This window comes from Durio zibethinus, chromosome 11 (assembly GCF_047325235.1).
Source record: "Durio zibethinus cultivar Kanyao isolate XHJ-2024 chromosome 11, ASM4732523v1, whole genome shotgun sequence".
Classification (NCBI taxonomy): Eukaryota; Viridiplantae; Streptophyta; class Magnoliopsida; order Malvales; family Malvaceae; genus Durio; species Durio zibethinus.
In genome coordinates this window covers 2,222,892-2,240,494 of record NC_143172.1, presented here as the reverse complement: position 1 = coordinate 2,240,494, position 17,603 = coordinate 2,222,892, and the positions used below count along the sequence as shown (strand labels likewise).

General features: G+C 35.9%; 2 protein-coding genes and 1 pseudogene across 5 annotated transcripts; 1 reads left to right on the top strand and 2 right to left on the bottom strand.

Moving 5' to 3' along the window:
- Positions 1–351: 351 nt before the first annotated feature.
- LOC111289334 (E3 ubiquitin ligase PARAQUAT TOLERANCE 3-like) lies at positions 352–7,439 on the bottom strand. 2 transcript variants are annotated; one of them, XM_022880295.2, is made up of 15 exons: positions 6,561–7,439; positions 5,878–5,974; positions 5,595–5,676; positions 5,278–5,444; positions 5,106–5,182; positions 4,549–4,614; positions 4,311–4,467; positions 4,071–4,219; positions 3,804–3,968; positions 3,413–3,712; positions 2,956–2,997; positions 2,598–2,847; positions 2,285–2,404; positions 1,990–2,065; positions 352–1,165 (listed from the first exon to the last, which is right to left on the bottom strand). In XM_022880295.2, the coding sequence occupies exons 1-15, from the start codon at positions 6,724–6,726 to the stop codon at positions 521–523; spliced, it is 2,559 nt and encodes an 852-aa protein (XP_022736030.1). In that variant the 5' UTR covers positions 6,727–7,439; the 3' UTR covers positions 352–520. The 2 variants fall into 2 exon arrangements, with proteins under 2 accessions (XP_022736030.1, XP_022736031.1); XM_022880296.2 differs by having other exon boundaries at positions 4,549–4,605.
- Positions 7,440–8,328: 889 nt separating this feature from the next.
- Positions 8,329–11,685, bottom strand: LOC111289855 (uncharacterized). Of its 2 annotated transcripts, XM_022881208.2 has the most exons (10): positions 11,537–11,685; positions 11,037–11,096; positions 10,863–10,902; positions 10,159–10,337; positions 9,961–9,999; positions 9,703–9,789; positions 9,470–9,530; positions 8,975–9,099; positions 8,614–8,705; positions 8,329–8,493 (listed from the first exon to the last, which is right to left on the bottom strand). In XM_022881208.2, exons 1-10 carry the CDS (start codon positions 11,582–11,584, stop codon positions 8,379–8,381), a joined length of 846 nt encoding a protein of 281 aa, XP_022736943.1. In that variant the 5' UTR covers positions 11,585–11,685; the 3' UTR covers positions 8,329–8,378. The 2 variants fall into 2 exon arrangements, with proteins under 2 accessions (XP_022736943.1, XP_089623754.1); XM_089767628.1 differs by lacking the exons at positions 10,863–10,902; positions 11,037–11,096.
- A 1,211-nt stretch (positions 11,686–12,896) lies between these two features.
- Positions 12,897–16,481, top strand: LOC111291299 (putative glycosyltransferase At5g03795; annotated as a pseudogene). Its single transcript, XR_016346151.1, has 5 exons — positions 12,897–13,051; positions 13,728–14,352; positions 14,444–14,586; positions 14,691–15,039; positions 15,202–16,481. The product of XR_016346151.1 is annotated as a putative glycosyltransferase At5g03795 (transcript).
- Positions 16,482–17,603: the final 1,122 nt, after the last annotated feature.

Below are 17,603 nucleotides of genomic sequence, written 5' to 3'. Positions count from 1 at the left end.
ATTGTAAATTATAAATAGTACTTCCAATAACTTTTCTTAGATACATTGATCTTCTCATTGGCTCTATCAATTTATGGATTTAAAATTTTATTAACATTTTAATTAAATTACTTTTAATAATAAATTTTAAGTAAAAATTTTCATCTAAGTCTGACCTCAAATTTTGTCTTCAAGTTACTGATGAAGCTTTTACAGGAGTAATATAATTAGTAAATGAAAAAATAGCTTTTACTGGAGTAATATAATTAATAAATTAAAAAACATAAAGCATTACGTATAATGTATGTACATACTTGTTAGGAAAAAGAACTAATGGCATCTAATGGTAGTTTAGGAAGGAACAATACTAAATTAGGAAACAATGATTGTATAAAATTATTAAAGATAATAGTGGTTGTAAAACACAGATCAAAAACATTTTATATAATTATTAAGCTAATAATGGTGCAACAGTATGCGGTAGCTCCATGAGAGCTTAGGCTGCTGCTACAGCGAGCAACAATACAAAATCTACTATACCCTATCTATGTTTACTATAACCGCTACGATCTCGTTCCTTGGATCCTCTTGAGTGCCGCGATTCTTCCACCCACTCAGCTGATGGTGGTGGCGGCGAAGACTCATACCTGGAGGGCTTCCTTTTGAAATGTCTATCATCATCACTAGACTCATAATCTACAGCATTGCTACTACTGTTCTTCCTACCACCGCCACCAGTAGCAGAAATTGCCTTGCCAGCTGCTGAAGTAGTCTTGTAGTCATCATAGTATCCGTTGGATGATGACTTGTGGTGTCCAGAAGATGCAGGTGCATCAGAAGATAGCCTGCGCTTCTTGCTCAGCTCTTCTTCTGGAAAGCTGATACGAGAAAACACACTTGCCTTTTGCTTCTTATCCATTGCTGCTGTCGTACTTGAGGAAGTGGCTTTGGTGACTGTTTCAGGGGCAAGCTTGGAAGAGTCAGATCGATGGTGATGATGGCGATCACGGTCACGATCATCATAGTCATAGTCATGATCGCGTTCATGATGCTGTTCAGCTTTTCTCTTTAAAGGGCGAGGTGGTGCTTCATGGTCCCGTGAGGAGCGTTCAGGTGAGGTCCTCTCTGATTGGTGCCGAAGATGTTCATGGCGATGGTCACCACCTGACATTTGTGGGATAGGCTTCTGCAACAAACAAACATAATTATCTTTCCAATAAAACGAGAATTTTCTAGTAGCATTTTATGAATGGCCACAGTGAACATACATCCCTCCTGTCGATTTTGAGGATAGAAACAGAATGGCAAAATGCAAGAGCTATTTTGTAGACGAAGAAACAAAAGGAGCTGCAGATGGCAAGTATAGAATGATTCCAAATTGTTTTTAGAAATACTTGAAAACCAGCAAGTAACAAGCACAGACAAACAGGATAAAATAGAAGAGAACTTCAATTTGCAACTTCATAAGACAAGCTTATGTCTAACTGTACGCAAATGAAATGGTTATTTTCATTTTTCACTTTGTTGTCTTTGTAGACGTTATTCAGTTCAAAACCCAACAAGATTTGGCACCATTAACTGAAGACATCAGGATGGGTTCAACGTTTCAAGACTGGCACTTGTACTTCATTACAAACTCAATCAAAACAAATGGCAGAAATGGTCTTAAAGAAACAAAGAATGAAGCAGAGTATAGCGAACATATCTAGTAGTATAGGTAACATGGTATCACAAGGCTGCAAAATGCCACAAATACAATTCTTAAACCGTACAAGTCCGACCAGTTCCGTATACTTATCCTTTTTCAATGTAAACCACCATAAAATTTTGCAGATAAAAACAGAGAAAAAGTAACAGTAGAAATTTCAAAATTTTACAACAGGTCGGGAGTCAAAATGGCTATCAGAAAGTTTCAAGTTTTATATTCTTCTTTTGACTTCTCTCTTGTCAATAAGTGGAATCATATGTGCATAACCAAAAATAAAAACTAGGAAAATAAAGAATACTTACAGATTTTGACTTCAACGATGAAACATCACCACTGTTGCTAACTTCTCTACCAAATTCCCGATCTCTGGAGAACTCCCTGCAACAGTTTTAGAAATAGTAAGTAAACCATTTAATCATGTGAAATCCCTGTCGGTAAATAATAAGAAGAAACATATTATTTTAAACCTATTCAGGGATCTCAGAACTTAACTGCACTATGACCCAGGAAATAGCCAAATATCTAGGGGCGTCATTCCCAGGTCAATGGAAGTAGTCCAATTGAGCCTACTATGCTTAGATTAAGAATGTTCAATACCTTTCACCACGTCTCTCATTTTCACGCTTCCTCCTCAAATCAGCTTGCCGAGCCTCAAATTCCTCTCTGCTCATGATAGGTGGGGCAACATTCATACCCATTCCAAATTCAGCAAGATCTCTACAAAGAAAATTGAAGCAAGTTAGACCTTAGATGTCCAAATAACAACAAGTTGCATATGAAGTCATAAGGTCATTGATATTGAACCCAATAATACTTTCAAAACAGAGAAAAAAGCCATGCATGCACTCAAGCAACAGAAATGCAACTGGTATAAAAATAGCATAGGCTATGTAACAAATGTTACACATACCTCTGAGGTGGGATAGGAGGAAACATGTAAGCTTGAGCACCAAAAGGATCTGGAGGCATGACACCTCCAAATGGCATGTCCAATGGACCTAGTCCATAACCCCCCATATAGGGCATGGCACCAGCATAAGGACCCATAAACCCATCCATCCCAGGCTGCATACCAGTCCAGTAAGGATTATAGGCTGAGGGACCCATAGACATCATATAGTTCTCAGCTGCAAGATCCTGAGGGGTTTTCCACTGCAAGTCTAGAGGGCAAAAAGAATAAGATTCAAGTTAAACATTCCTAATGATTTTATGAAACTCACATGTAGTTTGCATCATCACCAAATAGAAAAAAGGGGCTGGAGACCTACCATTTGCTGGCAAACGAACCTTCTTCTTTTTCTTTTTCTTTCCTGGCGAAGAAAAGCATCAAAATTAAACCTTCAATCCATTTATTTTCCTGATTGCCACTAATTAAAGACTACTACTTACTCTCTCTATAATACACACAAATCATCCATCCAACTCCTAGTGCAAGACAACATACAAATTTATTGCCTGAAGAAAATAGGTTCTTAATAGACACACCAGAATATTACTTTCAAAATGGACACAAGAAATATATCCCAGCCACAATCTTTCAAGAATAGGAAGGGTACTAAGGCTGACATGGAATGGGATAGCCCCACTCCAAGCATTTTCCACTCAGGTTTAAACCTTAAATCCCACCACTTCCTTGAAGAGATCAGCACCAATATCTTAAATGTTGTCTTTAAATCTTACCAAACCAACATAACCAATAAACTAAGAAACAAATAATATTATTACCTGCCTCTCCAGAAGCCACCTTCTGTTGCACTTCTTCCTCTGCAAGTGGGGCACTCCCTTGTGATGCAGGTTCCTTCACACTCATTGACTCCAGTGTAGCCTCAGATGCATCAGCAGGTTTAGCAATCTTAACTTTCTCCAAGACCTGTCTTGGGGGAATAGCTACCTTCACCTCATTAGCTTTATCCTTCACATCAGGACTTTCTTCCTTAGCAGATACTAGCTTCAGCTCTCCCTTTGATGCAGCCGATGTAGTAGGAGATGGAACTTTTGGCTGTGGACACCGAGCGGATTCCATATCTAAATTTGAAAGACAGGATAAATCAATAATGATTCTTAAATCATAGAACTCCTTGAAAAATTCATTTCATTATGTCAATAGATGATGTACCTTGAACTTGAAAAGTGCTTCCAGCATTGTCAGCGCTACTGTTACCAGACTCCAGTATACGATTAATTGTATCTCTTAGGGTCTTATTTGGCAGAAGATCATCGGCAAGTATGTTGGTCGCCCCACATACGCACATTGACTTTGAGATAATGTGGTCCCTTATGCCTGAGTTACATTTTGTTAAAGTGAGCTTCAACATGCATAAACAAGCCATCAGCAGGGTAAAGGAACCAGATGATGCATGGAATAAGTAGCAATAAAACTTACATTTATCGCAAAAACTCTTAAAACAACATTTGCTAGTTAGAACTGCATCTTTCATAACTTCCTTGCACAACGGGCAGTGGAGTTCAGGTGGAAGGTCACCAACAGAACGAGTGGAAGGTAAGCCCTCAATTTCTTTCTCAAAAGCAGCCCTGTTGGAAACAAAAAATTAATTCTCAAGTATAAAAACAAGAATTCCCTATAAGCATACACAAAACCACACTAATAGGATTAAACAGTTACTCATTGGGCTTCAAAACTGCAACTGCTCCACTTGGCAATGCATAAGAGCCATCTGGAGTTGCCATTAGCATCGATTTTGGAATGCCAGTTGGAGGCTTCACCCTTTTGATATCATAGTTTGGATCACCATTTGTGGGGCAGTGCTGAATAAAATGCCCTGCATGACAAATTCCATAATAAGTACAAGTTTACTAAAATGTATAATCTCTAGGAAAAGAAGAGTGTATTATCAACATACCAGGCACCTTACAGCGGTGACAAACATAACCCTGAGGAGGTGTTTTGCGCTCCAACCCTAATCGACCTCAATGAAAAAAAAAAAAACATAAACTTCAGCTACATATACACTTTCAGAAGTACAATTACATGAATGAAATGTCCCACAAAATTTCAAACCCCACTGATCTAAAATGAGAATAAATGGCCATCAATCTTTCAAGCACACAAGTTTACACAAAAATCATTAAATGTTAAACCAGCAAAAAAGCGACAGTTCAAACTTCAATAAATTTACAAGAGCATAGACCACTGACAAGCTTGCACTTAATGCAACTAAGGACAAGGACAGCACACTCAAACGCACACATATATAGACACAAACTAACAAAGATTTTACACAACTAACATCACATGCAAAAGGACAGAGGCACATTTATACCACAATACTAAGCAGCAGAAAAAGATCAAACTCCAATGGTCTAGAGATTCAACATAAAAAGAACATCATACAGACAAACACACCCACCCACCATGTTAAATGATGCAATAAAAACAAAAAGGCCATAAGAGAATCACCAAAACCACGCCCACCCATCCTTCCACCCATACCCCTTCCAAAGCCTCTACCAGGTCCAAAACCATCCGTAGCTTGGCTGTGAATCCAAAATAATTAAAGCCATTATGAATGAAAATTGCATCAATACAATAAGCAAAAAAATAAAAGAAAAGAAAATAGCAATCATCTCACCGCTGCCAGTCCAAGGCAGGAGTATCAATTAAAGCCTTAATCTTGCTGTCCTCATCAGCTTTATTAGTAGGGGGGGCATCAGGAAGTGGATTGTTTGATTGCACAGGCAGCGTTTCAGGGATTGAATATAAATCATTCCCAAATTCATCCCATTCGGAATCATCAGCCTACAAGTAAAAAATCAAGCTTAACATTATGTTTCTATTGTTTTCTCTTTGCTGATAAAACAACATTTCTCAAATGCACAACAGCTGACACTAGTAGCATGAAGACAAACAAATTTTCATCAAGGAAAATATGTTGGGAACAAAGCTTACATATTTCGGGACAGATGAATCACCATCCAGGAAGTTACTCTTTTCTGGTTGAGCATTTTCTATCTGACTTTCCACCTTAGGCCTGTAAAGTATAACAAATACCAAACTTAAACCTATAACCAAATTTCGTTTCACAATATTAAGCAGTATAAGCCAGAACTGATCTAAGCACACAACTGATCAAGTTCATGCAGTTAAAAAACCCTTCATACATGCTTTTTTGACAAGTTCATTAAAATTAAAATGTGTGAGTGGTTAGCTATCTAAAGGATTGAGATAATACTCTTGAGCAGCAACAATGGGCATGCGAGGCCTTCCAGGAACCCGGCGAATTAATACAGAAGTATTTTTTGGGATTAACATTGCTTCATCAAGATATTCTGAAATTGAAAAGAGAGAACAAGTGCATAAAACACTGCAAAAAGACTAATCCATGATCGACAAACAATTACTAAAATACGATCTTTACATCCAGTCAAGAAACAAAGTGAGCCAATCTAGAGCCCAACGAAAATTCCAACAGAATGGTAGATTTGGGCTTACTCCTACTGATATTATTATGCTAGATTTAATTAGAAAAACATAATTCCCTCCCTGAAACAAACAATTATTTCTGTCAACTCTGTCAGTATCTAAGTATCCAAGTAACCAGTTAGCTACCCGACTTTTTAGACGTAGAACCCACCTCTACACACTCAAAGTACAGGGAGCTAGTCAAGTTTAGAACCACCTATATAAGAGAAGCCATATCCATGATAAGACTCTATTTGAAATTGAGGGATCAATTGTCTCAAAAACCCAGTGGAAGGATATACAACAACCAAATTAGAAAGCTTAAACTTCAAAGGAAAACCCATGAATATTGAGTAGTTAAAAACATTACTAAATAAATTATCTGCTCCCAAAAAGATTAGTAAAGCCCATTAACATTTAATTAAACGTATCTACCAAAAAGCAAAGACCAACCTTCGTTAGTTTGGGCATTAGTGACAACGAGGTCGAAGTCGGTACCCCTGCCCAAGTGCTTTGATTCAAATATTTTTTCTTTCAAGGTACCAACACTTATAAAAGGACCATCCATGGAAATTGAATCAAAATCTCGTGCGCTCTTAAACTTATAATAAACAGCCATTTTTTTCCTTTCTTAATAACAATGAAACACACAAAAAAATTTTTGTAATGAACTTATTTATTGGCCTTCAAGAAAAAATAGGCCTGATATTCACTCATAAAAAAAAACAAAAACCAAATATAAACAGTACAAAATTTCTTTTTTTTTCCTTATTCTAAGAGAAACCAAACCAAACTCGTGATTCTTCTCAGAGGGAATATCCGAAGCTCTCTCTTCAAGAAATCAATTCCGAGAATTTCTCCATGATTTTATCGAAAAAGCCCCCAATTTTTTCGAATTTGTACGCGAAACCATAAGTTTCGAAAAATATTAGGGCAAATCACACGGAATTATGAAAAAGCCCCTTGGTCATAGATCTTCACCAAATTCACACGAACTCTTCGATTGTTTTATTAGAAAAATCGCTCCGAATTAATCGATTCTCCGCCGATCCAGATCTTCTGAAACTCGAACCAAAAATAAATCTTCGAAAAACAATCCCACCACCGATCGATCAAAGAAAGAGTCGGCAACTTCGATGCTTGAGATTCCGACACGTCGCAATCAAAAAGAGAAAATTAAAAGATTGGAGAACCTTGATCAAAGATTGGAGAGACTGAAAGGATTAGCGATCATCGTGAATCTCTAGAATTAGGGTTTGGGTGAGGGTTTCAGAAAGAGAGAGCAATGGGAATTTGCAAAGAGGCTATCATAAACCAGGCTAGTAAGAATCTGGACCTTCTAAACGTTCTGTCTATCTAAAAATAAACGCAGCTGAATGGACCGCCATTGGACCGCACGTGCGGTCCGGGTGCCGGTCTAAAATAAAATACCACGTAAAGGCTGCCTTTTTTTTTTTTTTTTTCTAGGCACGAGTTTTCTTATAAAAAATAAAGTAACATAAATAATAAAAATCTTTTATCAATATCAATCTATGAATTAATCAGGGGAATGAGTTAGATAAAAAATTGTATTAGACTTTCAATAACCATTAAAATTCAATAATTCGTATGATTTTTGTTAATATTATAAGAAATTAACGTGAAATTTTGTTTTATTATTATTCGTTATTAAATTTTATCATTATATTTTAATTTTATTTGAATTTTACAACTGTATTTTCACGAAATATCTTGTTTATAAAACAATAAAATGACAATTGAAATTTCAAACAAAAATAACGAAATTGAAATAATTTTCCAAAATATATGGTAATAAAATGAAAAATTATAATTAATTTTTTATTTTATATTTAAAATCAATAAAATTAAAAATTCAGTCATAGTGAAATACAATGAAATTCAAAATGAATTCATAGTACACTAAAAACTTGACCTTAATCACTATATTATTTATAAATAACTTCAGTAACGAAAAAAAATTTGAGATAAAATTTTACATAAAATATCAATTTGAAAAATTAAATGGTTTTAAATTTTCATTTTAATGTAAGGTTTGAGACATCCAAAACTCACAGCCTCGAGCATTCCCACTCAAAACAGAAAGAGTTACATTTCTTTTCTTTGAATAACTTGCTGTGAAGTTTTCGACAAAACAATAGTATGCAAACACTTTTGATCTACTTGATAAAAGAAAACAACAAAAAAAAAAAAAAAAAGAAAATGAAAAGAATCATACATTGGTAAATAAAAATTAAAGACGGAAAGACATATTCAGACATCGGTCAATATTAATGAAGATACAATCACCACATATGCTAGAAAAAAGAAAATGGCTATCTGAATGAAAAACTTTGGATTTTCCCTCATGTTTGGAGATGTAACCGCCCTGCAGACCAGAATCCATTCATTTTGTTAAAACCTTGTGCTCGAGGACATGGATGATAGAAGATGGTGGAAACTGAAATATGATTCAGCAAGTTCTTTTGTGGAATTTATGCTACACTACCTTGCAATTCGCTGTGAAAATCGATGAAATGGCAAACTCTGGATGAACACAATACCGGGTCCTGTTAGAACAGCTGTCACCAAATTGTCACCCTGCAATTTTACGGCCAAAGAACGTAGAATATTAAAATGCCATATATAAGTGATATGCAGTAATGGACATCAAGTTTAAGCAGCTGCGTTAACTGATACGGTAGAACTAGGATAATCAACCAAGTGCTGTTCCATGTGCTAATAATAGAGTTTCACATGAGACGTTTTAAACAAGCCTTCAATTTTAATCTTACCACACCACTCTCACTTAACCACCAGTCCACCATCATATCAAGAGAGTACAAAAATACTAACTGAAAGCAACTTACCCCAAAGACTGCTCTTCTCATTGGACCATTATATTTGATTTGGACATCAATAGAAGCAGTAAGGGCCACAATGCACGATACATCAACAGCCAATACCTCACCCACCTCAAGATTTTTCTGCACAACTAGCAAAAGAAAGAAACCCACGGAATCCCAATGATCAGTTTACATAGGGAAATCAATCAACTTCAACATTTTACTGTAACTAGCAAACAGATATACTATCAATGATTGGTTAAGCAATAAGAAAATAGTTTTTTTTTTTCTAACTTTCATGGGGGAAAGGGAAGCAACAAAGAGATCATAAAACATGCTCTTATATGAACTCTAAAACATGCATCTGAATTTACATAGAATAAGTATAGCACGGTACTGAGCCTGAGACAAACCAAAAGACAAGAAAAAAGTTAAAGGAAAAAAAGAAGGAAATTGTGGTATCTCTCGAACTCAAGTAACTCTAACAAAAGATTAAAGGATGTATAAGAGAAAAGATACCAGATCCACCAGCAATGATAAATGCAAGCCCCTGGCCAGATAACTTCTGCCTCAGAAATCCCTGTTATGCCATAACATGTCCATCAAATACGCAGATATAAATAGCTTAAAGAACTTTGAGAAATAAACCAAAGAAACAGAAATACAAATCAGAAAAAGATCTTTGAATGCAGCTTGAATATGTATCTAAGAGAATGGGGGAAATGCAAAAAATTAAGCTATCGTTATGGCACCTCTACACCAGTTACAACATTCCGCGCCCGCTGATCAACTGTATTATTGACCTTCACATCATTGATGGAGCAAAGAAATGCATCTGGCTACAAAACAAGTTTACAAGATGACATAAAGATTCCAGCTAATATAATGAAAAGTAATCTAATTCTGCAGCAAAAATGGACTTCCATGCAGTTATTGGAATTCTCAACTTTAAATGAGCAGTAATGGTTAGGGGAAAGAAAAGGAGAATGACTAATGAACAAGTCAGCTACCTGACATAAAAGCTCTCCACCAAACATTGCTAAATCAATCTGTTAAAATAAACATGAATCAGGAACATGATAAAACTCACAGTTAGCCATAACACAATGACAATTCCGGGATCATGAAGATTCTGGGATCATGAAGTGCTCAGACTTGAAATATGCAATAAATAAATTGTTGACATTTGGTAAGTTTGAAACACAAACCGGAAGAATCCTTGCAAGAGAAGGTGCAGCAATTCCAACAAATCCATCAGTTGGACCAGGATTGCCAAGTGCAATACTAGTTATACTCTTACCGAAAAGCCACTGCCACATGCCTACCTCATTTTCAGGGACATAAGTGTTTTCCATTTCAATGGACCCAGACATGAAGCACATGGAGCCTACATTTTGTTACATTCAATATCAATTTTGAGTGAATTAAAGTCTGCATGTTAACAAACAATAACTACAAATGCAGCAAGCCAATCATCTTATTGATTAAGCAGTCCTCCTCACTGTTCTTCAGCAGAGGATCTAAGTCATAGAAGTTTGATGATTGTAACTATAAGCAACAACAATAGAATCAGGATAGATGGTTTAAATTGATAGTAAAGTGGCTTCTCCATTTACTTAACTTTTGGTAGTAAAGTAGTTTCTCCATTTTATTAACTTTTGACACTTCTAGCCACTATTTATACTACAATATATTCTTGGCAACAGAATACTGTAGCATTTCAAATTGTAGAATACGGGGCTGGGCTCCTAGAAACCAACAATATACTTATCATAGTATCTAGAAACCCTCCCCATTTACCATGGGACATACCTGTATAATCACCAAAATACTAACTATAATGAAGACCCACATCATGGTAGCATCAAGACCCTAATTCCTATATTAAAACATAAAACTATAAACAACCTACCAGGTTTTGCAATAACCTTTTCTTGCGGCTTCAACATTATCTGGCAAACAAAAGAACCAATAACAAGATATCTCAAAAAAAAAAAAAAAAAGAACCAAAAAGGTTTCACAATCATAGGCACCGGATCATAGGCGCAAATTTCAAGAAAAAATCTTGATAAAAACTTTGAAGTACCTGCACTATTTGAGCCTCACCACCCAATATTTGAAATGGGATCACAGCATCTTGTGGATTCTACATGATTTTAAATCAATAAGAGATTATTATTTAGACTAAATAAGATTAATATTCTAATTTCCACTAATTTCCTTTGAAAAGGCTGGAAAAAATATTTGCCGTTTCCAGATTCAGCATTTTCACTAGCTGCCCTTACAGTTTGATCACTGCAGTCTCAAGACCATACAAAGCTACGTACAAACTGATTATAAACCTATCAATTTCAAGAAAACTAGAGTCCAAGTCAACACTATTTAAGGAACCCCCAATCACAATTCGTCAACAATGCGAGTAAATCATATAACAGATCAAATGCCAAAGTAAAGCCTAAATTCCATAAAAATTTCACGCCAGTCGCCAAGAGACAAGGTTCAATTTCCTTCTAATTTTATCTACATTTTCCCATGAAACAAACAGAAAATCAGTGAAAGAGTGAACAGAGTTTTAAAAAATGTTACCTGATAAACGTAGGGTTGAAAAGGAGTAGAAAAAAAAGGGGCGGCCATGGAGAGATATCGAATTTGAAATTAAATCCTTCGATTTCGATACTTTAATTGAGTTCTACACTTTAATCACTATCCATAAAGGGAAAAAAAATAGATTCGTCGAAAATTGTTTGCTCCGCTTTCGTTTTTTATCGAAGTCGGCCATCTGAGATTGAGTAGGTCGGAATTTAAGTTACGGAATTAGCCTTGATAATTTTTTATTTTGTTAGGTTATTTGCTGGATTGGGCATGTTACTCTGTGGCTTTTTAGTCATTTTATGTTCTTGAACCGGTCGACATTAGAGCCTGTGACGACATGGCGTTATGTTATTGGTTGAAGTTGCAAGGCTCAACGTGTTTGAGAATGTCGGTCAATTTTATTAGTGGAGCACAGCAAGTGAAGCTTTTTACAGCGACGTCGTTTCTTATTTCCGAATAAGAAATTAAATAAAGATTATGGATTTATTTTTTTAAGGGAAAATAAAAGAAAATCTATTTTATAAAATTTCATTTTTACCATAAAAAACACTGACAGTTTTTCTGAATTTATTTAAAGTTTCTTGTAAGATTAATTATGTTCCATTTTCCACACAGTGGAAATTTAGAACCATTAAACATGGATCGAGAAACAAAGAAACAAAGAATCAAAAGAATTATTATCATTTTGAGAATTAATTAAAAACCTTAGATTTTAAATATCTAAAAAAAATAGTACTGATAATGTAATTTTATAAAAATTAGTATAAAAAAAGTAGGTTATTGCTCTTCGTATGCCTTTCATTTTCTTATACTAAGTATAAAAAAAAAAACATATTATTAAATTCGATATAAATAAAGACAGATTAATAATTACTACTAAAGATGATTTTTGCATACATTTATTAATTAAACAATTTTTTAAAATTCCTAAATATATTTCATTTTCTCGACGATGAACCATTAACACAATAACAATTCGTGTTCTTAATAATTGCATAGATATATTTCGATTATAAAGATTTTTAATTACATAGATAATTTATATATTTATTAATAAATTTAATAATTTAAAACATGATTTAATAAAATACATGAATATAATATTAATTATATTTTTATAATAATATAAATTATGATATATAATTTTTATATAAAATATTATATAAATATATTAATTTTAATATTTTTTTTCTGACCCTAAAATGAATTTTCCAAAGTATATTATATTTGCATTGCTTGTTAAACACGTCTTTGTTGATTAGCATAAAAATTTTTTACTTGAAAAAAAGGTAATATTATTGGGAGCATTAATAAATCGGGAAGCTGACAGACAGACAGTTAAGAAAAGTCAGACTTGGATGCAATACCATATTTATCAACTACCAAAGACCGTTACCGTCTCCCTCGCTGTTTCCCTCCATGCAAACCTTTCCTCTCCCTTTCTCTTTCTCTCATTTCTTTCTCTTACACATCTCTTTGCCCTGAATCTTTGTTTCTCTCTTCATTCAGGTAATTATCTCAATCTCTCCTTGTTCTTTTCTTTTGTCTTCTAGCTATCTTCTATGTATTTTCCCTGCCAGTTTAAGATTTCATCTCGCCTTGGTCAACACACGAATTTGTCGTTTGTGAACTTGATGGAGTTGCTTTGCTGTTGGGAATTGATGGTTTTCCTTAAATTTTGGTCGTCGACATTTGCCTACTGCTTTGATCTATTACTTTTTTGGGATTGTGTTAACCAAATTCCTTTACTCTGTGGGTGTTGTTCTAGAAATCTTGGATCAATAACTTCATTATGGTTGTCTTATCTAATTCATAAAGCTTTTCTTAAAAGATTGTTAAAACTATGGAATCTATGAATTTGAAGCAGTGTAGATTCAATGGATTTCTTGAATTTGAGTTGAGATCATAACAACCATTAATTTTTCCATGGAATTGAAACCATTTTTGAAATCCCATAAACCCAGCATTCAAATTCAAGAATTTTAAACAATGATGCAAGCACAACATCTTCAATTACCTACTTCTGTTGTTTTCCTGAGATTTTATCTTAAGTGGGCCTTAAGTTCAATGATGGAATAGACACCTATTTTTCACCTGTTATTGTAGAAGAATAGCTGAAGATAATTTGATTGATGCTTTGAATTTTCTTTTTGTTGCCTAATGTTATTGCATGTCTCTTTAATAGGATGGCGTAGGGGGATCCAAGGCATCTGATGAGACAGGAACCAAGGCCAGCCTTGTCAAGCACTTAGGAATGCTTCAGATGGCTGAAATCACAAAATTTGAAGCCCTATTATGTTAAGGCAAAGACCAGATTCCATGCACTTTTTTTTCCCCTTCTGATCATTGAGGAAGTTTGAAATCTGAGTACAACGAGATGAGGAAACTGTTGGAACATGTTGCTGTAGCCCTCATTAGGGAACTAATCCAACATTGCAAATGGGGCAAAATTGACTGGAGAAAGTTGCTTTTTGCTGGAGCAGTTATGTCAATAGCTGGGATAGTACTTCCAACCTTTTTACTTGCTTGTCAATGGAACATCCGGTTCGTCCCTTCTCTTATTAATGATTCATCACACCAATCTTTGAATGGTTCCATGCATTTGAGCAAGAACTTGACGGGGGCAGGGTTGGAACAATTTCAACTTGTTCCAGCTGCTCCCTTTGGTTTCACTGAATTCATCTATTGAAGCAAAAGAAAGGCCTAGAGTTGCTCATAGGAGGAGAAAGAGAAGGAAGAAGAGTAAAATAGATAATGCACTGAAGATTGTACTTCCTCCTCCTCGTATAATGGTATCCCCTCGCTTACAGGTAGAGATATTACTAGTCATTTTCCTTTTATATGTGAAAATTTGATAAGTAACTGATATGGATAATCTAACTACTGTCAGTTCTGATTCAGAGATACCTTCAGTCCCTGTCACCAGACGAGGCTCTTCTTTACGCTAAAAAGGAAATTAAGCATGCAACATTAGTTGATAATGATGATGATGATGATTCTTATCTGTACGCTCCAGTATTTAAAAATGTTTCTATTTCCCAAAGGTATGTTCACTTCGTTATTGCATACTGAGTTCTTCTGGTGGTTTCTGCTATGTCAGTGGTAATTAAATATATTGAAAATTATAAGTTCTTGCCCGAAACTTTAGGAGCTACGAGTTGATGGAAATGATACTTAAAGTCTACATTTACCCTGATGGAGAGAGACCAATTTTTCATGAACCTTATCTAAATGGTATTTATGCTTCTGAAGGGTGGTTTATGAAGTTATTGGAGGCAAACAGGGAGTTTGTTACACAAGACCCGGAAAAGGCTCATTTGTTTTATCTGCCATATAGTTCACGCCAGCTAGAGTTGGCGCTTTATGTGCCAAACTCACATAATTTGAGACCCCTTTCAATCTTCCTGAGGGATTATGTGAACATGATTGCCTCAAAGTATCCCTTTGGGAATCGCACCCATGGATCAGATCATTTTCTTGTTGCATGCCATGATTGGGTATGGTTTTCTATTTTCTTCTTCAATCAAAGAAAAAATAAGTGTCATTTTTATTAGACTTTAACCTCACACGTATCTATGCATGTGGAGTCATTTTCCTGGTTTCTGATGTCATATTCTATCACCCAAGTTTCCTCTAATCTACATTTTAACCATTTGCAGGGTCCTTATATAACCACTGCTCACAAGGAACTAAGAAATAACAGCATAAAAGCTGTATGCAATGCTGACCTGTCTGAGAATTTCATTGCTGGAAATGATGTTTCTTTACCAGAAACAGCCATAAGAAATCCAGGTAGACCTCTTAGAAATATTGGTGGTGGGATCTGGGTTTCACAACGCCCGATCCTTGCTTTCTTTGCCGGAAACATGCATGGCAGGGTCCGTCCCAAACTTCTCAAGTATTGGCACAACAAAGATGAAGACCTGAAAATCTATGGTCCTTTACCAATTCGAGTTTCTAGAAATATGACTTACATTCAACATATGAAATCAAGTAAATATTGTATATGCCCTATGGGGTATGAAGTGAACAGCCCTAGGATTGTTGAGGCTATATATTATGAGTGTGTGCCGGTGATTATTGCAGATAACTTTGTCCTACCATTTAGTGAAGTCCTAGATTGGAATGTGTTTTCTGTGACTGTGGCTGAAAAGGATATTCCAAAACTGAAGGAGATTCTCTTGGCTATTCCATTGAGAAGGTACCTTAAAATGCTAATGAATGTGAAGATGGTGCAGAAGCATTTTCTTTGGAATCCAAGACCAATGAGATATGATCTATTCCATATGATACTACATTCCATATGGTATAGCAGGCTCAACCAGATTCAAATTTCCTAGACTTAGTGTCACGGACTATGCTTTCTCTCAACAAGCAATAGACCGTGCGGCACTTGAATGGACGCTCCCACCCAAGTCAACCTTCAATAGTTCGATATCTGAACAAATAACCATGAGCCACAGTTAGTCCCAAGCGTACGCAATAAGACACATTCATATCGAGATCAATCTCAAGCACACACAAGAAGACACATTCACATCGACAAAAAAAAAAAAACACATCAAGGCAACATTCGGGATATTCGAATCAGAGGTAAATTTTATTATAATCGAGGATAGTACATCGGGACTTCCCACCATCGCTAGGGCCAGGGGGGCAACCCTTGACAGATGGCTTAATCTCGTATCGCGACCGGTGAGACAGCTCAACAGTACGTCGCCCGCTCACCCCATAAAGAGCCTTAGAGATTTTAGAGCTATGCTACCACTAACTATTAAATGTTTGAAATGGGGACACTTTTTTTAGCACAAGAGATCTACCCGGTCATGGCCCTATACATGGGTGGCTCATGACAACCTAAGCCCCAGTCATGGCCCTATACAAGGTTGGCTCATGACATCCTCCCCCACCTATTCTATCGACATCTTCGTCGACTTGCTGGCTTAAAATTCTTCAATCTTTCTCTTAAATCTTCGGAGGTTGTGTTCCTTTTCCTAGCTGGTTTCTTCTAGTCCTAATCCTTCCCACTTTACTAAGTATTCACGAACTAGTCTTCAAAATACCTTGGTTTCCCTATCTGCTAAGATCTCTTTGACTCGACACTCTTAGGATGGTTTCATGGTGATGGCGGCTCTAATTGGCTCTTTTCGGCTAGCATTTGTAGGATCTGTATGAAAAGGTTTTAGGTTGCTCACATAAAATACCGGGTGCACTTTCATCCACTTTGGTGGGTCAATTTTGTAAGAAGCATTCTCCACCTTGGAAAGGATCTTCACTAGACCTTCATATTTACGCACTAATCTACGATCTCTCTTTCTCCAGAACCTGATTTGTTCAGGGACTAGTCAAATAAGAACCAAATCACCAACTTAAAATTGTTGTGCCTTACGACCTTTGTTCGCTTATTTCTTCATTCGCTTCGATGCTTTCTCCAAGTAGGCTTGTGCAATCTCAGTATTTTATTTTCACTCCTTGTCAAGGTTGAAGGCTCTCGAATTTCTCCCTCCATATTGCTCCAAAAAAGTATAGGGTAGCCTTGGTAATCGTCCGATGACCACTTTAAACGGGCTCTTGTTAATGAAAGAGCTTTTGTTGAAATTAAAGCAAAGCTGAGCAACGTCCAATAACGAAGGCCAGTTCTTCTGATTGACTTGAACAAAGTGCCTTAAGTATTCCTCTAATAATCCATTGAACCGTTCCATTTGACTATCTGTTTGAGAGTGGTAGCTTGAAGAGATATTAAGTTGGGATCCCAGTATCTTGAAAAGTTCTCTCTAGAATCTCGGATCTATATTGCTTACAATGTTTTGAGGGAGGCCCCAGTATTTGACCACATATTTAAACAGTAGTCAAGCTGTGTCTTTCACAGTATAATACTTGTGAGTGGGAATGAATGTGACGTACTTAAAGAAATGATCAATCACCACCAAAATAACTCTAAGATCACCAACCTTGGGAAAGCCCGAAATGAAATTGAGAGAGATACTTTCCCACGGTCTAGCAAGCACCGATAGTGGTTCAAGCATGCCTATAAATTTTTTTTTTAACTTTATCTTGTTGG

What these genes read in the sequence shown, in the direction of transcription:
- LOC111289855 (XM_022881208.2), bottom strand. Translation starts at nt 11,584, where the DNA reads ATGGCCGCCCCTTTTTTTTCTACTCCTTTTCAACCCTACGTTTATCAG. An exon ending in GTGGAGAGCTTTTATGTCAG is followed by an intron (nt 9,790 to 9,960) that starts GTAGCTGACTTG and finishes CTTGTTTTGTAG; the next exon opens with CCAGATGCATTTCTTTGCTC. An exon ending in ATGTTGTAACTGGTGTAGAG is followed by an intron (nt 9,531 to 9,702) that starts GTGCCATAACGA and finishes ATGGCATAACAG; the next exon opens with GGATTTCTGAGGCAGAAGTT.
- LOC111289334 (XM_022880295.2), bottom strand. Translation starts at nt 6,726, where the DNA reads ATGGCTGTTTATTATAAGTTTAAGAGCGCACGAGATTTTGATTCAATT. An exon ending in TCACCGCTGTAAGGTGCCTG is followed by an intron (nt 4,468 to 4,548) that starts GTATGTTGATAA and finishes TTTGTCATGCAG; the next exon opens with GGCATTTTATTCAGCACTGC. An exon ending in GCAGTTTTGAAGCCCAATGA is followed by an intron (nt 4,220 to 4,310) that starts GTAACTGTTTAA and finishes TGTTTCCAACAG; the next exon opens with GGCTGCTTTTGAGAAAGAAA.